Genomic DNA, 21,682 nt, shown 5'->3' with positions numbered 1-21,682 from the left:
AGATGCAATAAGAAACGATAAAGGGGATATCACCGCAGATTTCATAGAAACACAAACTATCATCGAAGATTATTACAAATAACTCTATGCATATAAACTACTAAACCTGCAATAAATGGATAAATTCCTGGACACTTGCCTCCTCCCAAGCCTAAACCAGGAAGAAGTCGAAACCCTGAATAGACGAATAACAAGGTCGGAAGTTGAGGCAGCAATTAAGAGCCTACCACCCAAATAAAGCTCAGGTCCAGTTGGGTTCACAGCCGAATTCTAACAGACACACAAAGAGCAGCTGGTACCATTCCTTATGAAACTATTCCAAACAATCCAAAAAGAAGGAATCCTTCCTAAATCATTTTATGAGACCAACATCATCCTGATACCAAAACCTGGCAGAGACTCAGCAAGAAAAGAAAACTTCAGGCCCATATACATGATGAACACAGATGCAAAAATCTTCGATAAAATACGGGCAAACCAATTGCAACAGCACATCAAAAAGCTTATCCACCATGATCAAGTAGGCCTCATCCCAGGGATTCAAGGCTGGTTCAGCAAACGCAAGTCTATAAACGTAATTCACATCATAAACAGAACCAAAGACAAAAGCCACATGATTATCTCAATTGATGCAGAGAAGGCCTTTGACAAAATACAACAGCGCTTTATACTGAAAACCCTCAATAAACTAGGTGTTGACGGAATGTATCTCAAAACAATAAAAGCTATTTATGACAAACCAACAGCCAATATCATACTGAATGGGCAAAAACTGGAAGCATTCCCTTTCAAATCTGGCACTAGGCAAGGATGCCCCTGTCACCACTCCTATTCAAAATGGTATTGGAAGTTCTAGCCAGAGCAATCAGGCAAGAAAAAGAAATAAAGCGTATTCAAATAGGAAAGGAAGAAGCCAAATTATCTCTATTTGCAGATGACATGATTGTATATCTGGAAGACCCCATCATCTCAGCCCAAAATCTCCGGAAACTGATAAGCAACTTCAGCAAAGTCTCAGGATGCAAAATCAATGTGCAAAAATCACAAGCATTCCTATACACCAATAACAGACTTAAAGAGAGCCCAATCAAGAATGAACTACCATTCACAATTGCTGCAAAGAGAATAAAATACCTAGGAATACAACTAACAAGGAAGGTAAAAGGACCTCTTCAAGGAGAACTACAAACCACTGATCAACGATATAAGAGAGGACACAAACAGATGTGGAAACATTCCATGTTCATGGTTAGGAAGAATCAATATCATGAAAATGGCCATACTGCCCAAAGTAATTTACAGATTCAAAGCTATCCCCATCAAGCTACTAATGACTTTCTTCACAGAACTGGAAAAAACCACCTTAAACTTCATATGGAAGCAAAAGAGCCTGCATAGCCAAGTCAGTTCTAAGCAAAAAGCACAAAGCGGAGGCATCACACTACCAGACTTCAAACTATACTACAAGCCTACAGTAATCAAAACAGCATGGTACTGGTACCAAAACAGAGATATAGACCAATGGAACAGAACAGAGGCCTTGGAGGCAACACAACACATTAACAACCATCCAATTTTTGACAAACCTGACAAAAACAAGCAATGGGGAAAGGATTCCCTGTTTAATAAATGGTGTTGGGAAAACTGGCTAGCCATATGCAGGAAGCAGAAACTGGACCCCTTCCTGACACCTTACACTAAAATTAACTCCAGATGGATTAAAGACTTAAACATAAGACCTAACACCATAAAAACCCTAGAAGAAAATCTAGGCAAAACCATTCAGGACATAGGCGTAGGCAAGGACTTCATGACCAAAACACCAAAAGCATTGGCAACAAAAGCCAAAATAGACAAATGGGACCTAATTAAACTCCACAGCTTCTGCACAGCAAAAGAAACAGTTGTTAGAGTGAATCGGCAACCAACAGAATGGGAGAAAATTTTTGCAATCTACCCATCTGACAAAGGGCTGATATCCAGAATCTACAAAGAACTAAAACAGATTTACAAGTATAAAACAAAGAAGCGCATTCAAAAGTGGGTGAAGGATATGGACACACACTTTACAAAAGAAGACATACGGCCGGGTGCAGTGGCTCAAGCCTGTAATTCCAGCACTTTGGGAGGCCGAGGCGGGTGGATCATGAGGTCAAGAGATCTAGACCATCCTTGTCAACACGGTGAAACCCCGTCTCTACTAAAAATACAAAACATTAGCTGGGCATGGTGGCGCGTGCCTGTAATCCCAGCTACTCAGGAGGCTGAGGCAGGAGAATTGCCTGAACCTAGGAGGCGGAGGTTGCGGTGAGCCGAGATCGCGCCATTGCACTGCAGCCGGGGAAAAAAGAGAAAAACCCCATCTCAAAAAAAAAAAAAAAAAAGAAGACATACATGAGGCCAACAAGCATATGAAAAAATGCTCATCATCCCTGGTCTTTAGAGAAATGCCAATCAAAACTACATTGAGATACCATCTCATGCCAGTTAGAATGGCGATCATTAAAAAATCTGGAGACAACAGATGCTGGAGAGGATGTGGAGAAATAGGAACACTTTTACACTGTTGGTGGAGTGTAAATTAGTTCATCCATTGTGGAAGACAGTGTGGTGATTCCTCAAGGACCTAGGAATAGAAATTCCATTTGACCCAGCAATCCCATTACTGGGTATATATCCAAAGGATTATAAATCGTTCTACTATAAGGACACATGCACACAAATGTTCATTGCAGCACAGCTTACAATAGCAAAGACCTAGAGCCAACCCAAATGCCCATCGATGATAGACTGGACAGGGAAAATGTGGCACATACACGCCATAGAATACTATGCACTCATCAAAAACGATGAGTTCACGTCCTTTGTAGGGACATGGATGAACCTGGAAACCATCATTCTCAGCAAACTGACACAAGAACAGAAAATCAAACACCGCATGTTCTCACTCATAGGTGGGTGTTGAACAATGAGAACACATGGACACAGGGAGGGGAGCATCACACACTGGGGTCTGTAGGGGGGAAATAGGGGAGGGACAGTATTGGGTAGGGAGTTGTGGAGAGATAGCATGGGGAGAAATGCCAGATATAGGTGATGGGGAGGAAGGCAGCAAATTACACTGCCATGTGTGTACCTATGCAACAATCTTGCATGTTCTTCACATGTAACCCAAAACCTAAAATGCAATAAAAAAAAAATGTGTTAACCTAAACTTGGAAACTTTCTCTATTCAAGTATAGGGGATTATGGGATCTCAAGTGTTTGCCTTAAATATTGCTGTTTTTCCCACAAATGTAACCAGGCGAATGTAAAACTTCTTTGAAGTGAAGCAGGAACGGTGTTTGTTTTGGAGTACTGAAAAATCTTTCTTATTGTTTGGGCATAGTTACTTTATCTCTTTTTTGTCACCTCAGAGAAACAGAAAGCATGAAAAAATAATCCTCCTGTGGAATCCTCTAAAAGCGATATTGAATTCCCAAATCTCATCATAGAATATTGCCAATTGATGTTCACTTTAAGAGCTTCGGTGATTGGTCTGTTTTCAACTAGTATATTTACTTGCTTGCGCTTGTGTTGATGTGTGGAAAACCATTCCACAATTTGTTAAAACGATTAATGTTTTCTCCTTCCATTTTTTTAAGGAAATGGCGAAAATCCTTAATCACCCCAGAGTCTACGCATTTCTGCACATACCAGTCCAGTCTGCCTCCGACAGCGTACTCATGGAAATGAAAAGAGAATACTGTGTGGCTGACTTCAAAAGAGTAGTGGATTTTCTCAAAGAGAAGTAAGTCTGTTAGTACTTAAGAAAATAACCATTTCTTTTTTCTTTCAAGAGCTTGTGGCAAAAATGCCCTTATTACAGCCTTACAATTAAAGGTATAAGAGAGAAGGCGAGACTTGCGAAGATTTCAAAGCCTTTCAGTCTTCTTGGCACCTTTGATGTGGCTTTTTCTTTCTCCTCAGTTTATATCCACCTTCCATCTGTACACAACATGCCATTAATTTGTGTAAGATTGCCAGTCTTTTTAAGGTAATGTGAATTGTGATTATTTTTATACCTGACCTGGTGGATGGAAACTGCTTTTGCTTTGCTCTGTGTAAATCTCCTTTAATGTGGCTTTTTGAAGTTATGAGCTGGTTTTGACATGGAGAGAGGCCAAATCATGTCACTACAAAATAGATAATTTTCTACTGAACAGCATTTTTTAGAGAGTATCTGGAATGTCTCTGCTTTCACACACAAATCCCTGTAGTTTGCTTAAAGAATTGTGATTTACAAGGAGGTTTGAGGATTCTAATTTTTAAGGTTCAAATTGCTATTGACCAAAATTAAGGCATATTTACACAATGTCAGACATGAATGATAATTTTGTTTCCACAGAACATACTTGCAGCCCTTAATTATGTTCTTCAGAATACTGCTCCTCATCACCAAACATTGACTGCCTTCTGTGATTATGCTGGCCAGGAAACGGAAGCGCTGGCCAGGGTCACACAGAGCCTTCTCAAGTCAAGGACACTGTTCTCCCCTCGGGGATATGTCATTTGTCTTGCCATATTTGTGGCCTGGGTCTTCCTACTTTCCATAAATTTTTTCCATGGCTTTTTTCTCTGTTGTTTTTCTTAATTAAGATGCAACTTTTTATTTCCATCTTCTTGTTTATAATTATGTACCTTTGTACTGTGTCAGAGTACTGCATGGATATGATTGCTTTATACAAATTGTAAGCAATTATTTTTTCCACCTTTAATTAGTCATTTATCCTAACTGCATACGATCGTTTTAAAATCTTTTTCTTTTTTTTTTTTTTTTTCCTTTTTACATTCTTCCATACTTTTCCCTTATATATCTTTCTAACTTTTTTTACCTCTAGGCGTTCTTGATTATCGTAACCACCAGGAGTAAAGCTACTTGGTGGACATTCAAACAATTATAGCTAATTGTCCAGATATTCAAATCAGTGAATAGAAAGTGTATTTGTTAACTGTTACAGCCTTCAAAGTGGAAAATGGAAAACAGATCTCTACCCTTTTTAATACTTTCAGATTTTCAACAGAACCATGTAAGGCAAAAGAATACAGATTTTTATGTTAAATGTCTGTTGTTGGCCTGTAGCCCTTTCTTGCCTTTATTCTGTTATTGCAGGCAAATTTGTCTCATATAAGAGAGTTCTTTTGGGCACACTGGCACTGGTGAATGGCATATTTTCAGAATTTCAAGTCAGTTGTTGTACCTGTGAAATTTCTGCGTTGTTTGCTTATTACAGCAGTAGGAAATAAAAACTTCATACTTGTTACATAATATTTTCCCAAGTGTAGACATGCATCCCGTGTGCAGAATAGACTAGAACATTTTCCAGATAATTTCTTGCATTAATGTGATTAAAACGGGTTAAGGAATCAGCACCTCTGTCTTATCTGGATTTGGTTGAGGGCTGACTCAGTTGTTGGAGGAATCACCGTGGCTACTTAACCAGGCAACAGTTTCACAGCAAGTTAACGCTGTTCTGTTAAATCCGTTCCATCTTGAACAGTTCCAACAGCATCCATGAGCTATATAGAGGTAAAAAGATGATTATGTCAGGTATTAGAAAGTAGTCTCTTGGATTTCTTTGAATCAGGGTCCTTTCTCTGGATTCTGAGTTATCGTGAGGCATCCATTTAGTTTTTCTAGAAGCATTCAACCAACTGGAGGATCCTAGAACCCACTGTGTTCCCAGGGATCTCTAGTATTTCTAGCAATAAAAATGTGAGGCTTACCTGGAGAAGATACAGGAGATGCCTGAGAAGACACTGCATCCCACACCCACCCAGCCATAATTTTAGTTTCAAGTGCCGTGAGTCACTTGGATTGCGGAGTATGAGTCTAGTCAGTTAGCATCTTGACGAGATTTTTAAATTAACTCTCTATTGTGTATCTGCAGCAAGGGCAGAAGCAACCCTGGTATATAATTTCACATTTAGATTGTAAGTAAGATATATCAGAAAACTGTAGTGGGCAGCCAGTGTGGTATACCTGTTTATGTATAGCAGATGACTGAGAAAACTTCAGGTCACCTATTTTTTTAAAAAAAGAAATCAGATTATCACTGCTAATAAAGTGATCCTAGGCCTGGTATGGTGGCTCGTGCCTGTAATCCCAGTACATTGGGAGGCTAAAGCGGGTGGATCTCCTGAGCTCAGGAGTTCAAGACCAACCTGGGCAACATGGTAAAAACCCATCTTTACCAAAATACAAAAAATTAGCCAGGCATGTTGGCTTGCACCTGTGGTCCCAACTACTTGGGGGGCTGAGGTGGGAGAATCGATCGAGCCTGGGAGACAGAGGTTGCAGTGAGCCAAGATCATGCCGCTACACTCCAGTCTTGCTGACAGAGTGAGACCCCATCTCGAAAAATAAAATAGGCTGGGCACGGTGGCTCATTCCTGTAATCCCAGCACTTTGGGAGGCCAAGGCAGGCAAATCACGAGGTCAGGAGTTCAATACGAGCCTGTACAACACGGTGAAACCCCGTCTCTACTTAAAATACAACAAATTAGCTGGGCATGGTGGCACATGCCTGTAATCTCAGCTACTCTGGAGGCTGAGGCAGGAGAATCACTTGAACGAGGGAGGCAGAGGCTGCAGTGAGCTGAGATCATGCCACTGCACTCCAGCCTTGGCAACAGTTCAAGACTCCGTTTCAAAAAAATTAATTGATTTAATTAAATTAAAGAGTTATCCTTGCGTAGTTTTAGAAAGTTCATCAGAACCAAAAAATTATGTATTTTGTCTAGTCCATTACTTTTGAAGAATAGTACAGCCTTACTCCCATGAGGACGGTATAATTATCTTTGCCCTTTAGTGAACAAGGGTTTTCCTATCCTCTTAGGGAAGTCCATCTACCTAGTGAATAATTTCCAACTATTATGGTCATTTAGAAATAAATGAAATATTTTAGGCAAGGCACAGTGGCTCACACCTGTAATCTCGCACTTTGGGAGACTGAGGTGGGTGGATCACCTGAAGTCAGGAGTTCAAGACCAGCCTGGCCAGGATGGTGAAACCTCATCTCTACTAAGAAAAAATACATACAAAATTAGCCGGGCATGGTGGTGCGTGCCTGTAATCCCAGCTCCTCGGGAAGCTGAGGCGGGAGAATCACTTGAACTCGGGAGCAGACTTTACAGTGAGCTGAGATTGTGCCACTGCTCTCCAGCCTGGTCAGCAGCATGAGACTCCATCTCAAAAAAAAAAAAGGAAGAAATAAAAAGAAAGAAATGAAATATTTTGAATAGTTCTTATATTTGACCTCCTTTCCCCTATAAAAACTAGTATTGCTTTATGCCAAATAGATTAGTGCTTATTCTGGCAACACCAAAGTTTCAGGACTTTCTTTCCACCCGCTGGTCTGGATAACTGATCCAGCAGAAAATTGTCTTGTCCGGCCTTTCTTAAAATTCAGTACAATATTTTCACTCTTGGCTGATTTGTGCCTACCACTCATTCATAAAATGAGCCTGACTTCAAGTGGTATGTTTCGTGCTTTCTTTCTCTGTTGGTTTTTAAATCCTTCCTAAATGGCGGCCTATTTCCTTTGCATCTTTTATTTCCCCTGAAGTCTTTGAAGCCTTTTTTGTAATGTACCTTTAATAAATAAAAGCCTCCAGCAACGTGAGGCTTCTCAAATGTTATGTTGTAAGTTGTGGACAAGGCATTTCCTGATCTGTTTTCTTTAAAAAAAAAAAAATCTATTTTTTAAGACAACCTACAGCATTTAAGATTGAAATCTAGACTTTGGGAGTTTACCTGAAGCTGCAAGCTTTTAAACTGCTAATTCTGTGATATTGGTGGAGCCGTGATTCTCAAACAGTGGAGGTGAAATCCTTTTAATTAATTTTCTTTACTGTTGAAAATGGCCCGTGTTTTAGCTGGGAGCAATGTAAGTTTACATCTGAGCCAACTAAGCTGGTTCATTATTCTCTTCAGTTGTTTGAAAGTTGGCAGCCATCATCACAACAGCAGCTGGATACAAGATAACCTAGCAGCGTTGGCACATGTGGAGGCATAAGGGAATTTATTAAATCATGCAGCCTTTGCAAAGAAGAGCGTCTAAATGAATTAATATACTAATTTAAAACAGCTGGCCATGAACAATCATATGACTTAAATTATTCTGTTCAGATTTATTAATCCAATTTAACATTAACTGAGTAATTTGATATTTTTATCTAAATGGGTAAGATGATTTTTTGAAATATATAATGGGATTTGTAGGCATAGGGGAAGAAATTATATAAAACAAAGCAAGTAGTGCAGTTCTGGTTTTAGAAATAATCTGTGATTGGCTGCGTGCAGTGGCTCACATTTGTAATTCCAACACTTTGGGAGGCTCAGGTAGGATGATCACTTGAGGCCAAGAGTTCCACACCAGTCTGTTAGACCCTATCTTTACAAAACAATAAAAATCAAAAAAATTAGCTGAGCATGCTAGTGTGTACCTGTATTCTCAACTACTAGGGAGGCTGAGGCAGAAGCATCACCTGAACCTGGAAGTTTGAGGTTACAGTGAGCATGATCATTGTACTCCAGCCTGTGTGACAAGTGACTTTAAAAAAAAAAAAAAAAAAAAAAAAAACTGTGTTTTTATATTTTAAAATATGTGTCTTATATATTTTAACTATCATTCATTGTTATATAACTGATATCTCTGTTATCTTTTTAACTTATTGCTGAGATTTTTCTAGAAGTATAAAACATGAATGATTCATTTTTTTTTTCCAGGTAATTTTGAGAGAGTTACTTCCCAATTCAGTGGTTTTGTGTTACATAATGTTGGGGATGATATAATTAGGGTCCCTAAGGCCCTGAGGCATTAGACAAGGACTTTAAATGGGCCTCCATCATTTGAGCAGCAGTGAATTTATAGTCACTCTCCAACATAAGCCATGCATTAACATATATTCAAAAAATGACAATATGCAGAGTTCTTAAACGTATGTTTTAATGCTAAGTAAAAGAATCTTTAAGTCCTCAAATTCACACATTAAAATGTGAAAGAAACATGTAAGAATATCCTATGGGTAGATATTTAAGAAATGAAACAGTTTATATATTAAAAGACCTAACTCTAGACAAATTATGTTGCTAGAACTCCAGTAGCTTTTTGGTTTAGTTAGCTAGATCTTTACTAGTTAACATCTCTATCTTTCTCACTTGGTAAATCCATTTGGAATGAATTAATAAACAGTTCTGTTTTTACCCTCAAGTTGCATGGATCTATGTTGCATCTTACTGTGGCGTCTCTGTGTCGATTTTTAATCCCCTCGTGTCATTCATTTTATAATTTGCCATCGTCATTTCTTTATGTACTGTGTACTTCAGGGTTAATTTCCCTTGTTGCTTATAGAATATTAACCATTTCAGTACTGTGATATTTATTATTATTCTCCTAAGTTCACTATACCCAGAGATTGTCCAGTGAAATGCCGCAACTAATAAGCAATGAGCACTCACAGGCAAAGGGGAATCTTTTGCGGGGAGAGGAGAGAACAACCAAGAGGGGAAGTAGCAGACTTGCAGAGGAGTTTCATCCTCTGATCTCTCCACCGTACACTCATTCAGTGGAAGGGGCACGGGGGAATAAAGGCAGTATTACGTTGGCAGGATGATGTCTTTTAGTGAGTCATTGAGCTAACTTACATCACCCAGCGTACCCTATGACCTGCCTTTCCAGTCTGTCTGCAAAAATGATGCTAAACTGTTAACATCCTGAGTAACTTTTCTTTCCTATCATTAGTCCTGCTCATCCATGTGTGCTTATTGGAACACAATCTGATAAAAGCTGTGTTATATTAAATTAGTCTTTTGTTCTGCCTTACTCACTAGTTTGAGTCCTAGTGGCCTGGATACATAAGCAGAATATTTGTCAGAAGAGAAGAAAAGAAATGCAGGAGAAAAAAAAAAGAATGATTCAGCAAGGATTAGATAATTATGTTTTCTTCCAGATGCATTCCCAGATGTGTTTCTGTTCGCTGAGTAACCACCTCCAAAATACTTTAGGCAAAATAATTCCCTGAAGCTGTTTTCTGGCTTTATGTCATCCTTTCTAATATCTTTAGCTAAGCTGTTATTTCGGGTGCCCCTAAGGTCTTGTTCACTCTTTTTATCTCTTGCCAAATTTCTTTCTGAGGTAATGAAGTTCTTTTCCCTTCGCTCCATTGCTACTTTTAGACCTTTTCAAACGAATATACATATACATCTCATTGGATCCATTATTTAGCAGAAAAACGTATTTACTTTTTTTTTCTTCTCTAGTGTGTTGTTATATTTAGAAGATTATACGCTAACTAGATCAGGACATGGTGTGCTAAATACCATATAATTTGGGGGGCTACCCCGGATTTGATTCATTGGTTTGAAGGAAACTATTTTATGTTGACTTGCTTTCCATTTCCTTGTAGCCTGGTCAAGAAAGGAATCTTATTTTTCCTCAACTTCATTTACTTTATATCCTTCCTTTATAATGTGACTATGTTATTCCTTTCAGAAATCATCTTCCCTGAATCCCTTACGTGTTTTTCTTGTCTCAGTGGTATATCATAAACAAGGGTCAAATCACATATGCACAAAGTCATAGAATAATAGCAGTTTTCTTTTTTTTGACAGAGTGCTTTCATATTCCACAGAGCTTACATATCAACTCATTATGTTACAAAAACTTAGCCAAGTAGGTAGGGTATGTCTAATTTACATTTTATAAAGTAAATGTCGAGGTTCAGAATGGCTTAAAAAAGGTTTTGTTGAGGCCAGGCATGGTGGCTCACACCTGTAATCCCAGCACTTTGAGAGCCTGAGGCAGGTAGATCACTTGAGTCCAGGATTTCAAGAACAGCCTGGACAACATAGCAAAACCCCATCTCTACCAAAAATTAGCCGAGCGTGGTGGCACTTGCCTGTAGTCCCAGCTACTTGGACTGAGGTAGGAGGATCAGTTGAGCCTGGGAGGCAGAGGCTGCCATGATCCAATATCACACCACTGCAATCCAGCCTGGGCAACACAGCAAGACCCTGTCTCAAAAAAAAAAAAAAAAAAAGCCACCAATGAATTAACACATACTGGAACTATACACCTCAGTTTCTACTGTGGTTCTTTTTACTGGTTTCAATAGCGTACATTAATTAAATGATATATATTTTTATCAATTATGTGCTTAGACTAGTAATAAATGCAATGGTAAGAATACCAACAATACTTAAGATGATAATCCTAATAAAACAATTATTAATATTTTTGGGTGTTTATTTTTGTGCCAAGCACTACTGTTAAATCATTGTATGTCTTAGGTTGTGTAATCCTCAAGGCCCAAAGATGTTGAATAGTTTCCCAAAGTCATGCAGTTAGTGACAGAACCTTGATGAAAATCCAGACCAGGTCATTAACCAGCCAGTCCTCATATCCATAGTGTTGTAATGTTGGTCTGATCTAAGGCATTTTCCTCTAGCATTGGACACAATACAATGGATTCAATTGAGGAGAAGAAATTTACATTGCACGCTTAGAGGAGAAGATGAGGAAGGCATGCATGGCTGTTAAAAGTAGCTCTTTGGTATCTTAAGTAAGACTTGGTAGAAAATGATGTAGTTGACCCAGATAGGGAAATGAGAAGGAGGAGAAGTTTGGGTAGGAAAGTTGAGTTTTGATGTTAGACATGCTGAATTTTAAGTGACTATCTGGAAAATGCAGGTAAGAGCCCCCCTTAGGCTATAGAAAATACGGGTCAGGAGTCAAGAAGGAAGATGAGAGTCTAGAGATAAATGACTGGGAGTAATCAGCATTTGAGTAGTAGATGAAGTTATGTGTGGTGAGATCATCCAGCAGGAAAAATGGAAGAGTGAGAACAGAAGTCTAAAGAACACCAGTATTTCAGTAATAATGGGAAAGGGAAAAGGGCTCTGTGGCAGGCAAAAAGGTGGAGCCAGGCCCGTGGAGGTGGAGACCCAGGAGGAAATAATACCACCAAAGCCAAGAGACAATACAGTTCTAGGACAAGGAAAGGAATAAGGGTCAAGTGTTATTGAGAGTTGCCTCTTAAAAGCAAGCACTGGGCTGGGGGCTCTACAGAATATGAAAAAAAAAAAAAAGATATTATTAGATTACTTTCTTTTCCAAATACCATGAGTATTCAAAACCTATTGAGATGTACTAATGTCTAAAGTCAGAAATCTTCATGGTCCTTTTATGGCTGCTGCATCCTCAGTCCCTAACACAGTGCTCCGTTTGTCCTCGTTGACACCCACACAGCTCTGCACCGTACACATGGCAGGAAGGGACCCGAGTAAAAGGCAGGATAATAGGTGTTTGTTGAATGAATGGAGCTTAACTCTGGAACTAATAAGAGTAAGGCTTAGAGCAGTATTTCTTGGTCTGTTTTAATTAAAGTTCTCTTTTCATAAACAAGAAAGTCCTCTGCTCTTTCAGAAAAAGTGATACGTTCCCTTTAATGGAACATAATATTTTGCCTTCTTAGAGATTCTGTGTTCTGTGGACCCCTGCTGGCTAATAGCTAGCAATAGTTATTAGGCAATATTTATTGAGCCTATAATATGTTGAATGCAGTGTGGTTTATATGGATTAACTCATTTAATTCTCACAGTGGCACATATTACATACAAAATATTATTATCCCCATTTTAGGGTGAGGAAATTCAGGCACATAGAAGTTAAATAACTTGCCTGAAGTCGCAGAGCTAATAATTGCTAGAGTTCAGATTCAAGCTCTAGCTTGTGGATCTCCAAACTCTATTCATTGCTATTATAATTTCCAAATAGGCTAGTTTTTGGAAACAATAAGGATGATAATTTTCCAATTCAAATTGTACCACACTATTAAGTAGAAAGTATTATATTATACATGCCATCTCCTGGACATTTAATACAACATTCTATCATCAGCATCTCCTCCTTTTTACTTTCTCTCTCCATCCAGTCACTGCATAAAGGGATTGATAAAGAAGCTATGTTTGTAGAAACAGAACTACTATACACTCCAGCAGCCCCACTGCTAGCTGGTTATCCAAAGGGAAGGAAATCAGTATCAAAGAGTTACCTGTTCCCCCAGGTTTATTGCAGCACTGTTCACAATAGCCAAGATAAGGAATCAGCCTAAATGTCCATCATCAGATGAATGGATAAAGATATAGCACACACCGGAATACTATTCAACCATAAAAAAGAGCGAAATTTCATCATTGGCAACAACATGGATAGAACCAAAGGTCATTATGTTAACTGAAATAAGCCAGGCACAGAAAGACAAGTACTGCGTGTTCTCACTCATACGCGGGAGCTAAAAAAGTTGATCTCATGGAGATAGAACGTAGAATGATGCTTACCCAAGACTGGAAAGGGAGCCAGGTGGTGACGAAGAGAGACTGGTTAAGGGTACAAACCGATCTCTATAGTGGGTATAAGGAAGGGGCGCTAGTGTTTGGTAGCACAGTAGTGTGACTATAATTAACAACAGTTTACTGTATAGTTTCAAATAGCTAGAAGATTTGAAATGTTCCCAACACAGAAAATGACAAATGTTCAAGGAATAGATATCCTGAATACTCTTAATTGATCATTACAATTTGTGTGCATATATCAAAATATCACATATACCTTCCATAAATGTGCAAAATATTACGTATCAATTTTTTATGTAAAAGTTTTAGAAAATGAAGCTATGTTTGAATGTGACCACGAGGAGAAAGACTACAAATAAAAGTAATGAGTGTTTTATCTGTAAAAACGTCTTTAATTGTAAAACTGCAGAGTTTCTTAAAGAAGTTATATATATGTTTTAAAATAAAATGCTATGCCAGTGGTGGTTACATGTTGCGAAGCTATTACCCATTCTAACCTACATTTCAAAACCTTTAAGACCTCATGTCTTCTTCCTACTTACCCTTCTTTCCTAGAGCCAAGTATATTAAGTCTGCAGCTTAAACTCCTGCCTGTAAGCACCCCGTATTCCTCACCGCAGATCCGTTTGCTCACTTGCTGCAGACACAGGGAGAGAGAGTCAAGGATGGGTCACCGTTGCCTCCATGTCCTCGTCCCTGTCATCATTCTCCCATTCACTGAGTCGTCATTATGTGAGTGGTCCACTCCGTAGGACCTTATATCATTACTGAAAACCAGGAAGAAATCCAGGGAGAATGTACAATATGGATACTTTTGAATGTTCTGTTGAACTTTGCAGTAATATCTAAAAGGTGCCCTAATTAAGTCAGCAGAAAATGATGAGAAAAAGAAGACTGGGTGATGTAACCCATAATTTTTTTTTTAAAGGCGGAATCTCAGATCATTAGATCTGACCAATTTAAATTCTGGAAATAAGATCAAAATGTCCCTGTGAATTAACATTAATTTAAAAAGAGACTAAGTTTTGCATTTATTCTGCTAGTATTTATTGGTTATACACTGTGTGTCAAATACTTGTTAGGTATAGAATATTAAGAGATTAGTAAAACTTGCTAAGTGTTTTTTAGGGACTGGTATTCTTAACGTTATGGTTAATATTATATAGATGTTTATAAGCCCGAATGTCTGGTAAGTATGGTAAAACCCCAGTGTTAAATCTGGTATGGGAGGAACATAAATGTTTATTATAGGCTTTTTATGGATGAGAAAGAAATAGTGAATTTACAGGTCTTTCATGAAAGAGAATCCCCTTTTTTTACACAATTATACTTTATAAGTTTCATTGTATCTGTGATGTAATTAAATCTACCAGTGTAGAGAAAAGCTTTAAATAGGTTACATACACGCATGCACACATTTGCATGCACATATATTTATGTATATAAAAGTTGTAATTTGATTCATCTGTAAGCGACAGAAAAAAATGTGGCATAAAAAATAAAAGTTTATTTCTCAGCCATGTAAATAATGTCCAGAGGTAGATGGTGGAACTCTGTAAGTCTCCAGCATGTCAGAGGTGTAGGATTGACCTTTCATCTCATGGTCCAAGATGGCTACTGCATCTCCAGCCGTCACATCTGCATTCCAGAGAGTAGGAAGGCAAGGGGCAAACACAAGTGTGTGTTTCTTCCCTTTTAATACTTTCTGAAAGTCATACATGCCACTTTTGATGATGTCAAATTGTCAGAACTTAGACATATGACCATACTGACCTGCAAGAGAGGCTAAAAAAATTTAGTGTTTAGTTTGACCTTTTTTTGTCCCTCTTTAAAAACTAAAGAGTCTCTTGGAAAGAAGGGGAGATGGAATAGTGGGGAGCAATTAGCAGTCTTTGTCACAACATTTGTCTGCCCTTCTTGCTACATCAGAGCTTACTCTGTCTAAGAGAGAGAGAGCCCCAGTCCCGTCTAGTTACCCTGTCCTCTTATAAGTACGTGATCTCTGGGTGGCGCTCTGTCCTTTTCAGGAAGTCCAGGTGTGGCTTCCCATGGGCTGGGCTGATGGACATAAACTAAAAAGCATCCTAACATTCCCAATGTCAAATAGGATAGAAATAAGAAAATATGTAAAACTCCCATTTGAAAAATGGGAGAATAAAGAAACACATGGATTTTCAATAGGAATTGTTAAATCTTGCTTGGTGGAAATCCTGGAGTCTTTCTGCGCAAGCACTGAAGGACAGTCTTTAGTACCCCATGTGGTGGCCGCTAGTTTTCCTGTGAAGGATACACCCTAGTCCTTTGTTCTCTGTTGCTCCTGTCTTGTGTGCCCATATGTGAGGTGGTATTCGGATGAATGCTCTGCTGAGTGGGTTCTAATACTGCCTTCTGGTACCAGCTTGAGCCCTGGCAGTTGCTTTAGGGGTCGTACAGTAGCGGGCTGTGCGTACCATCCTGCGTTTTCGGCCGTCCAAGTCCATCACAAACTTAGTAGCCTGCTAGTCTGTTTCTGGTCAGTTCCATGAGCAACTATAGCCAAAGGTCTTAACTGGGCGTAGTTTTCAAATAAAGACTGTCTTTTATTTACCGGCCTCTGTCCTTCTTCCCTACTCTGAACTTACTGATGACTCCCTTGATGTCATCTGAAGCACTCTGAATCCCATCTCTGCCAAGAAACTCAGCTAACGTATGATGGGCCACCAATCTTCTGAGGTGGCTGTGATGCTGTAGCCAATGCTTGTAATTGTTTTACTTGGCATTTTCAGACCTACAAACATCAAAATGACAGAACCCTCAGTCAAATTTAACTCTGATTCACAAGGAGAGTGGTTTTCTTAGCAAAGCTCTTCCTTCCTTCCTTCTTTTTTCCTTTTTTTTTTTTTTTGAGTTATAAGTCCATCTTATTTCTCTTTTTTAAAATGTTTTACTTTTAAGCAAATTTGTATGGGTGCATAGCAAATGTATGTATTTATGGGTGCATGAGATGCTTTGATAAAGGCATACCGTGCATAATAATCACAGAGTAAATGAGGTATCTGTCACCTCAAGTAATTTATCATTTCAGCAAAGCTGCTTTCTTTCTCAGCCTGCAACCAGCTAGCCCTAGTCTGAGTTCCTTGTTATTAAGAGCAGTAAGGAGCCAGCTATATTCAACATTCTGGATCTTTTGTAACATTTCTACAGCTGTAGACCAAGTTAACAACACTTGAACTGTCTTCCAAGGTTCAGCAGGGGCAGTGTGACCATATATTTTGCTAACATAACATTAATTAGCTTCCCAGCCTGCAATGAGCCATTGCTGCCCAAAGTGTGACAAATAAATGTCACACTTTTAGGTTCTGACACATAGTATCCCACTTCGATTGGATTGGTTTGTACTGTCAACGATTGGATTGGTTTGTGCTGTCAATGACCAAAAACACGAAACAAAGTCTCAGGCAAAATAGATAGATATGACTTTCTCACATTAAAAAAAAAAAAAGCCTAAGGTGTAGCAATCTTGTGCTGGTGGAGCAGTCCACTGCATCAGTGACTCAGGATTCTGTCCTGTTGCTCAGCTGTCCTCTGTCTCATGGTCCATGATGGCTGCTGAAAGTTTAACCATCACGTCTGCATTCCAGCCAGGAAGAAGGAGAAAGAGTTAAAGAAGAGTGTGCCCCACCCTTCCTTGAAGGTTACAGTCATGGAAATTGTACATGACACTTCCACTTCTATCTCATTGATTAGAACATAACTGTCCCTAACTGCAAGGGAAACTAGAAAATAAAGCATTTCTTCCAGACATCCCTACATCTAGCTCAAAATCCATTTATATGAGAGATGAAGAGAATGGATACAGAGGAGCCACCAAAAGTCTCCACCACAATAGGTAGTTCTAAAACGTTCTCAAGTTGCAGGGTAATAACTTTCCCTAAAAAGAACTGAATTTTTTATCTTATCTCTAAGTATCTAATTATGTTCTCTTAAGTGTCAATACCGGATTTTGCACATGACTCAGTATTTGGTTTTTGTTCTCATATGGTGACAAAGTTTTCATTTTTAAAAAAATGCGTATCTCCTAATTTAATCTCACAAATTAAACGGTATTTTGGCAGATTATCAGCTGTCTATGTTGAATGACTATTAGAAAATTCCCTTTGATGCAAGACTTAAACAGATGCAACTGCTAGAGGTTTTTTCGTAGTATCAGACAGGAGTTGGTGTTGTTTTAGTTTTCTCATGTCCTTGATTTCCTTATTATGTATACAATTGCCTCAGCTTCATGGTGAGGCCCATTTGCAGTTCTGTACCGTCCAGGACATATCCTTTCTCCCACTGCTTCCATTAACAATTCCAGGCATCCAGTGCAAGTGTCTGGGACACTGGTGTTAGCCTGCTGCCGAAATTACTGAATAATTTCTTGTCAGAACAAAAGAGATGGAGAGGAGAAAATCAAATTTTTCTATTTTCTTTGCTTTCAACCCAGCGTTTCCTCTAATTTCTATGGGGTTACTTATGTGACCTGCTTTCTTCAAGTCTGATCAATGAAATCAATGTTTTTTTGTTAGTAGCCTTTAAAGAAGTAAACAGATTTCTTTCCCCTCGATTATTATTTAGAGCAAAATGCTTCTAATCTAATCATGTAAATAAGACCAAGCATTGACTTTCTTTTAGAAAATACTATTTTAATTCACTGTTCAACAGTGATTCTTTTTCCTGTAATTTCTCCTAATTCACTGATTCAATCTTTTAATTGTACATTGGAAAAATGCATTATTCTTTTTGAGTTTTTGTCTTGAAAAAAAATATTTCATTGCCCAGTTTGTTTTGACTCTTATCAATAATTTTGCTAATTGGGTTTCTTTCTTTTCCCCCTTTTAAAGACTTTGTGCTTTCAAGAATCATGATAGCTGGGTTCGGTGGCTCACGCCTGTAACCCCAGCACTTTGGGAGGCCGAAGCAGGTGTCACTTGAGATCAGGAGTTCGAGACCAGCCTGGCCAACATGGCGAAATCCTGTCTCTGTTAAAAATACAAAAATTAGCTGGGCATGGTGGCATGGACCTGTAATCCCAGCTACTCAGGAGACTGAGGGATGAGAATCACTTGAACCTGGGTGGCAGAAGCTGCCATGAGCTAAGATCTTGCCACTGAACTCCAGCCTGGGTGATAGAGCAAAATTCTGCCTCAAAAAAAAAAAAAAAATAAAAAAAAGAATTGTGATATAATCCAGTTTTTGGAGGTGTTTTTCTACTTATAAAAAAATCAAGTTTCATCTTAACTTTTATAGTATAATCCCCCACATTAATGTTCACTGCCTTCAAATAATAATTATATAATTACTAATACATATTGAACACTTAAAATGATATAAATCACTATTATATATGTATATGAACCATCTGATTATTACAATTCTATCAAACAATCCCAGTGAACTCCATTGATGTCTACCTTTTATACATGAGGAAAGTGAAGCACAGAGAGCGTGGTAGAAGAGAATAATTTGAACCCAGGTTGCTTAGTTCCAGAGCAGGTGCTTTTCACCTGTTGCACTGCACTCTTCCTCACTGTGCACCCCCGAAGAGTGACCTCCCCATACCACCTGCTGTCTCTGCTTTCCATCCACTCCTTGATCCTTTGTCATCTGGTTGCTGTTTACTCTGTGTTACGTGCTCCTGTTAAATCCCTAATTGTGGACTCTGGCAGGCAGTCTTTCATCCTTCGTTTTTACTTTCTTACGTTGGCCACCCCCTCCTCCTTGAATAAATTCATTTCAGTCAACAGTTCCCTCCCCCTCTTCCATGCATCATCTGTGCATGCATGCATGCATCATCCATCTATCCTTCTTACTTCGCTTTGGTGTTCCTCAGGCACACACCCAACCAACCACGTCAGAAAGTTTTTTTGGACTTTCTTCCTACCTTCTCCCACCCAATGTACCCTGGCACCAGGTCTCCTCAATGTGTCTTCTAAATGACTAATGACCAGCTTTTTCGTGCCCACCATCACTCCCCTCTTTGAGAAAGTACAGGCGGGACATTCTCTTGAATTGTGCTGTCTCCCAATCTCTTTCATAACTCTAGGCCCACTCCTTTCAATCCACCCTTCACTTTGTTGCCAGAAATTTTCTTTCTACAATAGAAACCTTGTGTTTCTGTATCAGAATTCTTTCATAGCTCCTCATTGCCTACAGTACAAGGAACAGTGACAGCAGCAGTTATATATACCACTGCCACTCACTGGTGTGTTCTACCTGCCAGGAATTCTGCAAAGTATTTTACATAGATCATCTCCTTATAGCTTGTCTCTCCGTCATGGCACACACCGCATTGCTCTGCTTGATTGTATGCCAGTGTCTTCTCCTGGAGACTCCCCCATACAACGTCATGAGTATTTTTGTGTGTATATTTTCAGTGCCTGAAACAAACTCATTAAATCTTTGTTGAATGAAGGGTTTCTTCTGGTGGCATTATAAGCGACTAACTTACATTTATAGGATGTGGTGACTTCAGAATCTCGTAGGAGAAGGAAACAGAATCCCTCAGGAAGTACAGCCAAGGCCGTGCTGGCTCGGGCCGAATACTAGTTCTAGGTCAAGGGAACCAAACATCCTGTCACCCAGAACAGCCGCCTCTTCTGAGTCTTTATGACCACATCATCACCTAATTGTCGCAGCATTTGAGGAATGGGCGAAGAAGATGACTATCTCTAGGGTTTGGTTCAGTACATACAGCCGGCTACTGGAAGTTTCACACCTGTATGCACCATATAGTTTAAGACAAAAAACTGCGTTTTTTGAACCCAGGAGAATTTGAACCCAGGCTGCCTAGTCCCAGAGCTAGGCAGTAGGTTCGGAATGTTTGTTGCCTTCCTAGCTCTGGTTTGTCTAATTCTTTACTGCTGACTCCCTATACTAAATGACAGAGATTTCATTGTTATTATTCTTATAAAATGGCTTGTTCCTCCAAGCTATTCTATATTTCTTAAATGATCAACCTTTACACAGCATTGATATCCCATGTTTAGCAACAAAAATTGTTCCTACTTTTTTTTTCTTGGGTTTAATTTAATTTCTTATAAATTAAAATATATAAAATTTAATTTAATTCCTCCATTTCTGAGAAGTCCTAAAGAGTGTAAGCTGAGGTTACCGACACTCTTAGGTCATGTTACCAATAGGAGTTTGACATTTATGTGAATAAAAATAATATCAAGTGTTACAGAAACTAATACAGAACTGCAAGGGCTATCACCCTCTATGCTTGAGGCCATAAATTGATTGCCAGCAGGGGTCAAACAGAAGGATCTGCATTCTCTGTACAGCCTCCCTGGGGTAAACCACTGCGGTACTTGGTGTACCAGCAGAAAGGGCAGTATGAATTTACACCTTCCTGAAAACAGATTGCTGAAATATTCACCTCTTACCAGAGGTGTGGATTCATAGCACTTCTTATTGAATAGCTAAAGATAGAGTCCAAGGTTATTTTTCCAGAAATAATATCAGGCCAGGGAAAATAAATTTAATAACTTTGTCAGATGTATGCAGTCAGGCTTTCTTTGATCCACCCTGGTATGTTCGGGTCATATTTCTGTTTTTTGTGTGCAGGAGCTCCTCTGAAAATGAACTAATTGGATGCTAATTTACCTAAAACAGAGTGCTAATACCAAAGCTGATTTTTGACAAATGTGTGTATGTTGCCATTTTCACTGACGTCTATTTATTTCATGTCACCTTATTGGAAAGTATTCATATTAAAATGAAATTCCTTTAAGTATTGGAATAAGCTTCTGCCTGAGTAATGGAAATTATGTGGAGATATAAAATTGAAGCATTGCCTACCCTGTTGCAAATATGATGACATTGGGCTGTCAATAGCATTAACTCTTTTGGATCAGAACTGACCTTGATTGGCCTAAATGGGAATAAATACAAGTTTGTACATTATTATTTGTTTTCGGTCATTACTTGTATGATTTGTTGCAGTGTTTTTCTGTGGGAAGGTAGGTTGTGACTCTTTTTGTTCTCCACTTCTTTACAGGCTATTTAAATGAAGTTGTGTCCTATAAAGTAGGTTTACTTTCCCTGTGGTAAAAGGGAGGACATACGTGGCCCACCTTGTTTTACCTCCTTTGCTTTGTCATCTGTCATGCTCCTCATTTGTTATTTATGTATTTATTTAGAGACGGAGTATTGCTCTATCGCCCAGACTGGAGTGTAGTGGCGTGATCTCTGACTGCAACCTCCACTTCCCACGTTCAAACGGTTCTCCTGCCTCTGCCTCCCAAATAGCTGATATTACAGGCA

General features: G+C 38.9%; 1 protein-coding gene across 7 annotated transcripts in view; it reads left to right on the top strand.

The window, feature by feature from the left end:
- CDKAL1 (CDK5 regulatory subunit associated protein 1 like 1) overlaps positions 1-21,682 on the top strand; it is a 718,338-nt gene that overhangs the window by 478,030 nt on the left and 218,626 nt on the right. For all 7 annotated transcript variants that reach the window (XM_032247723.1, XM_032247719.1, XM_032247718.1 and 4 more), the window contains one exon: positions 3,645-3,790. In XM_032247723.1, the coding sequence (XP_032103614.1) occupies positions 3,645-3,790 (146 nt within the window). The remainder of the gene's footprint in view (positions 1-3,644; positions 3,791-21,682) is intronic.

This window comes from Sapajus apella, unplaced genomic scaffold (assembly GCF_009761245.1).
Source record: "Sapajus apella isolate SASKATOON/1434 unplaced genomic scaffold, GSC_monkey_1.0 scaffold63, whole genome shotgun sequence".
Taxonomy (NCBI): domain Eukaryota; kingdom Metazoa; phylum Chordata; class Mammalia; order Primates; family Cebidae; genus Sapajus; species Sapajus apella.
Note: the sequence above shows the minus strand (reverse complement) of the source record. Positions and strands in the feature narration are given on the sequence as shown.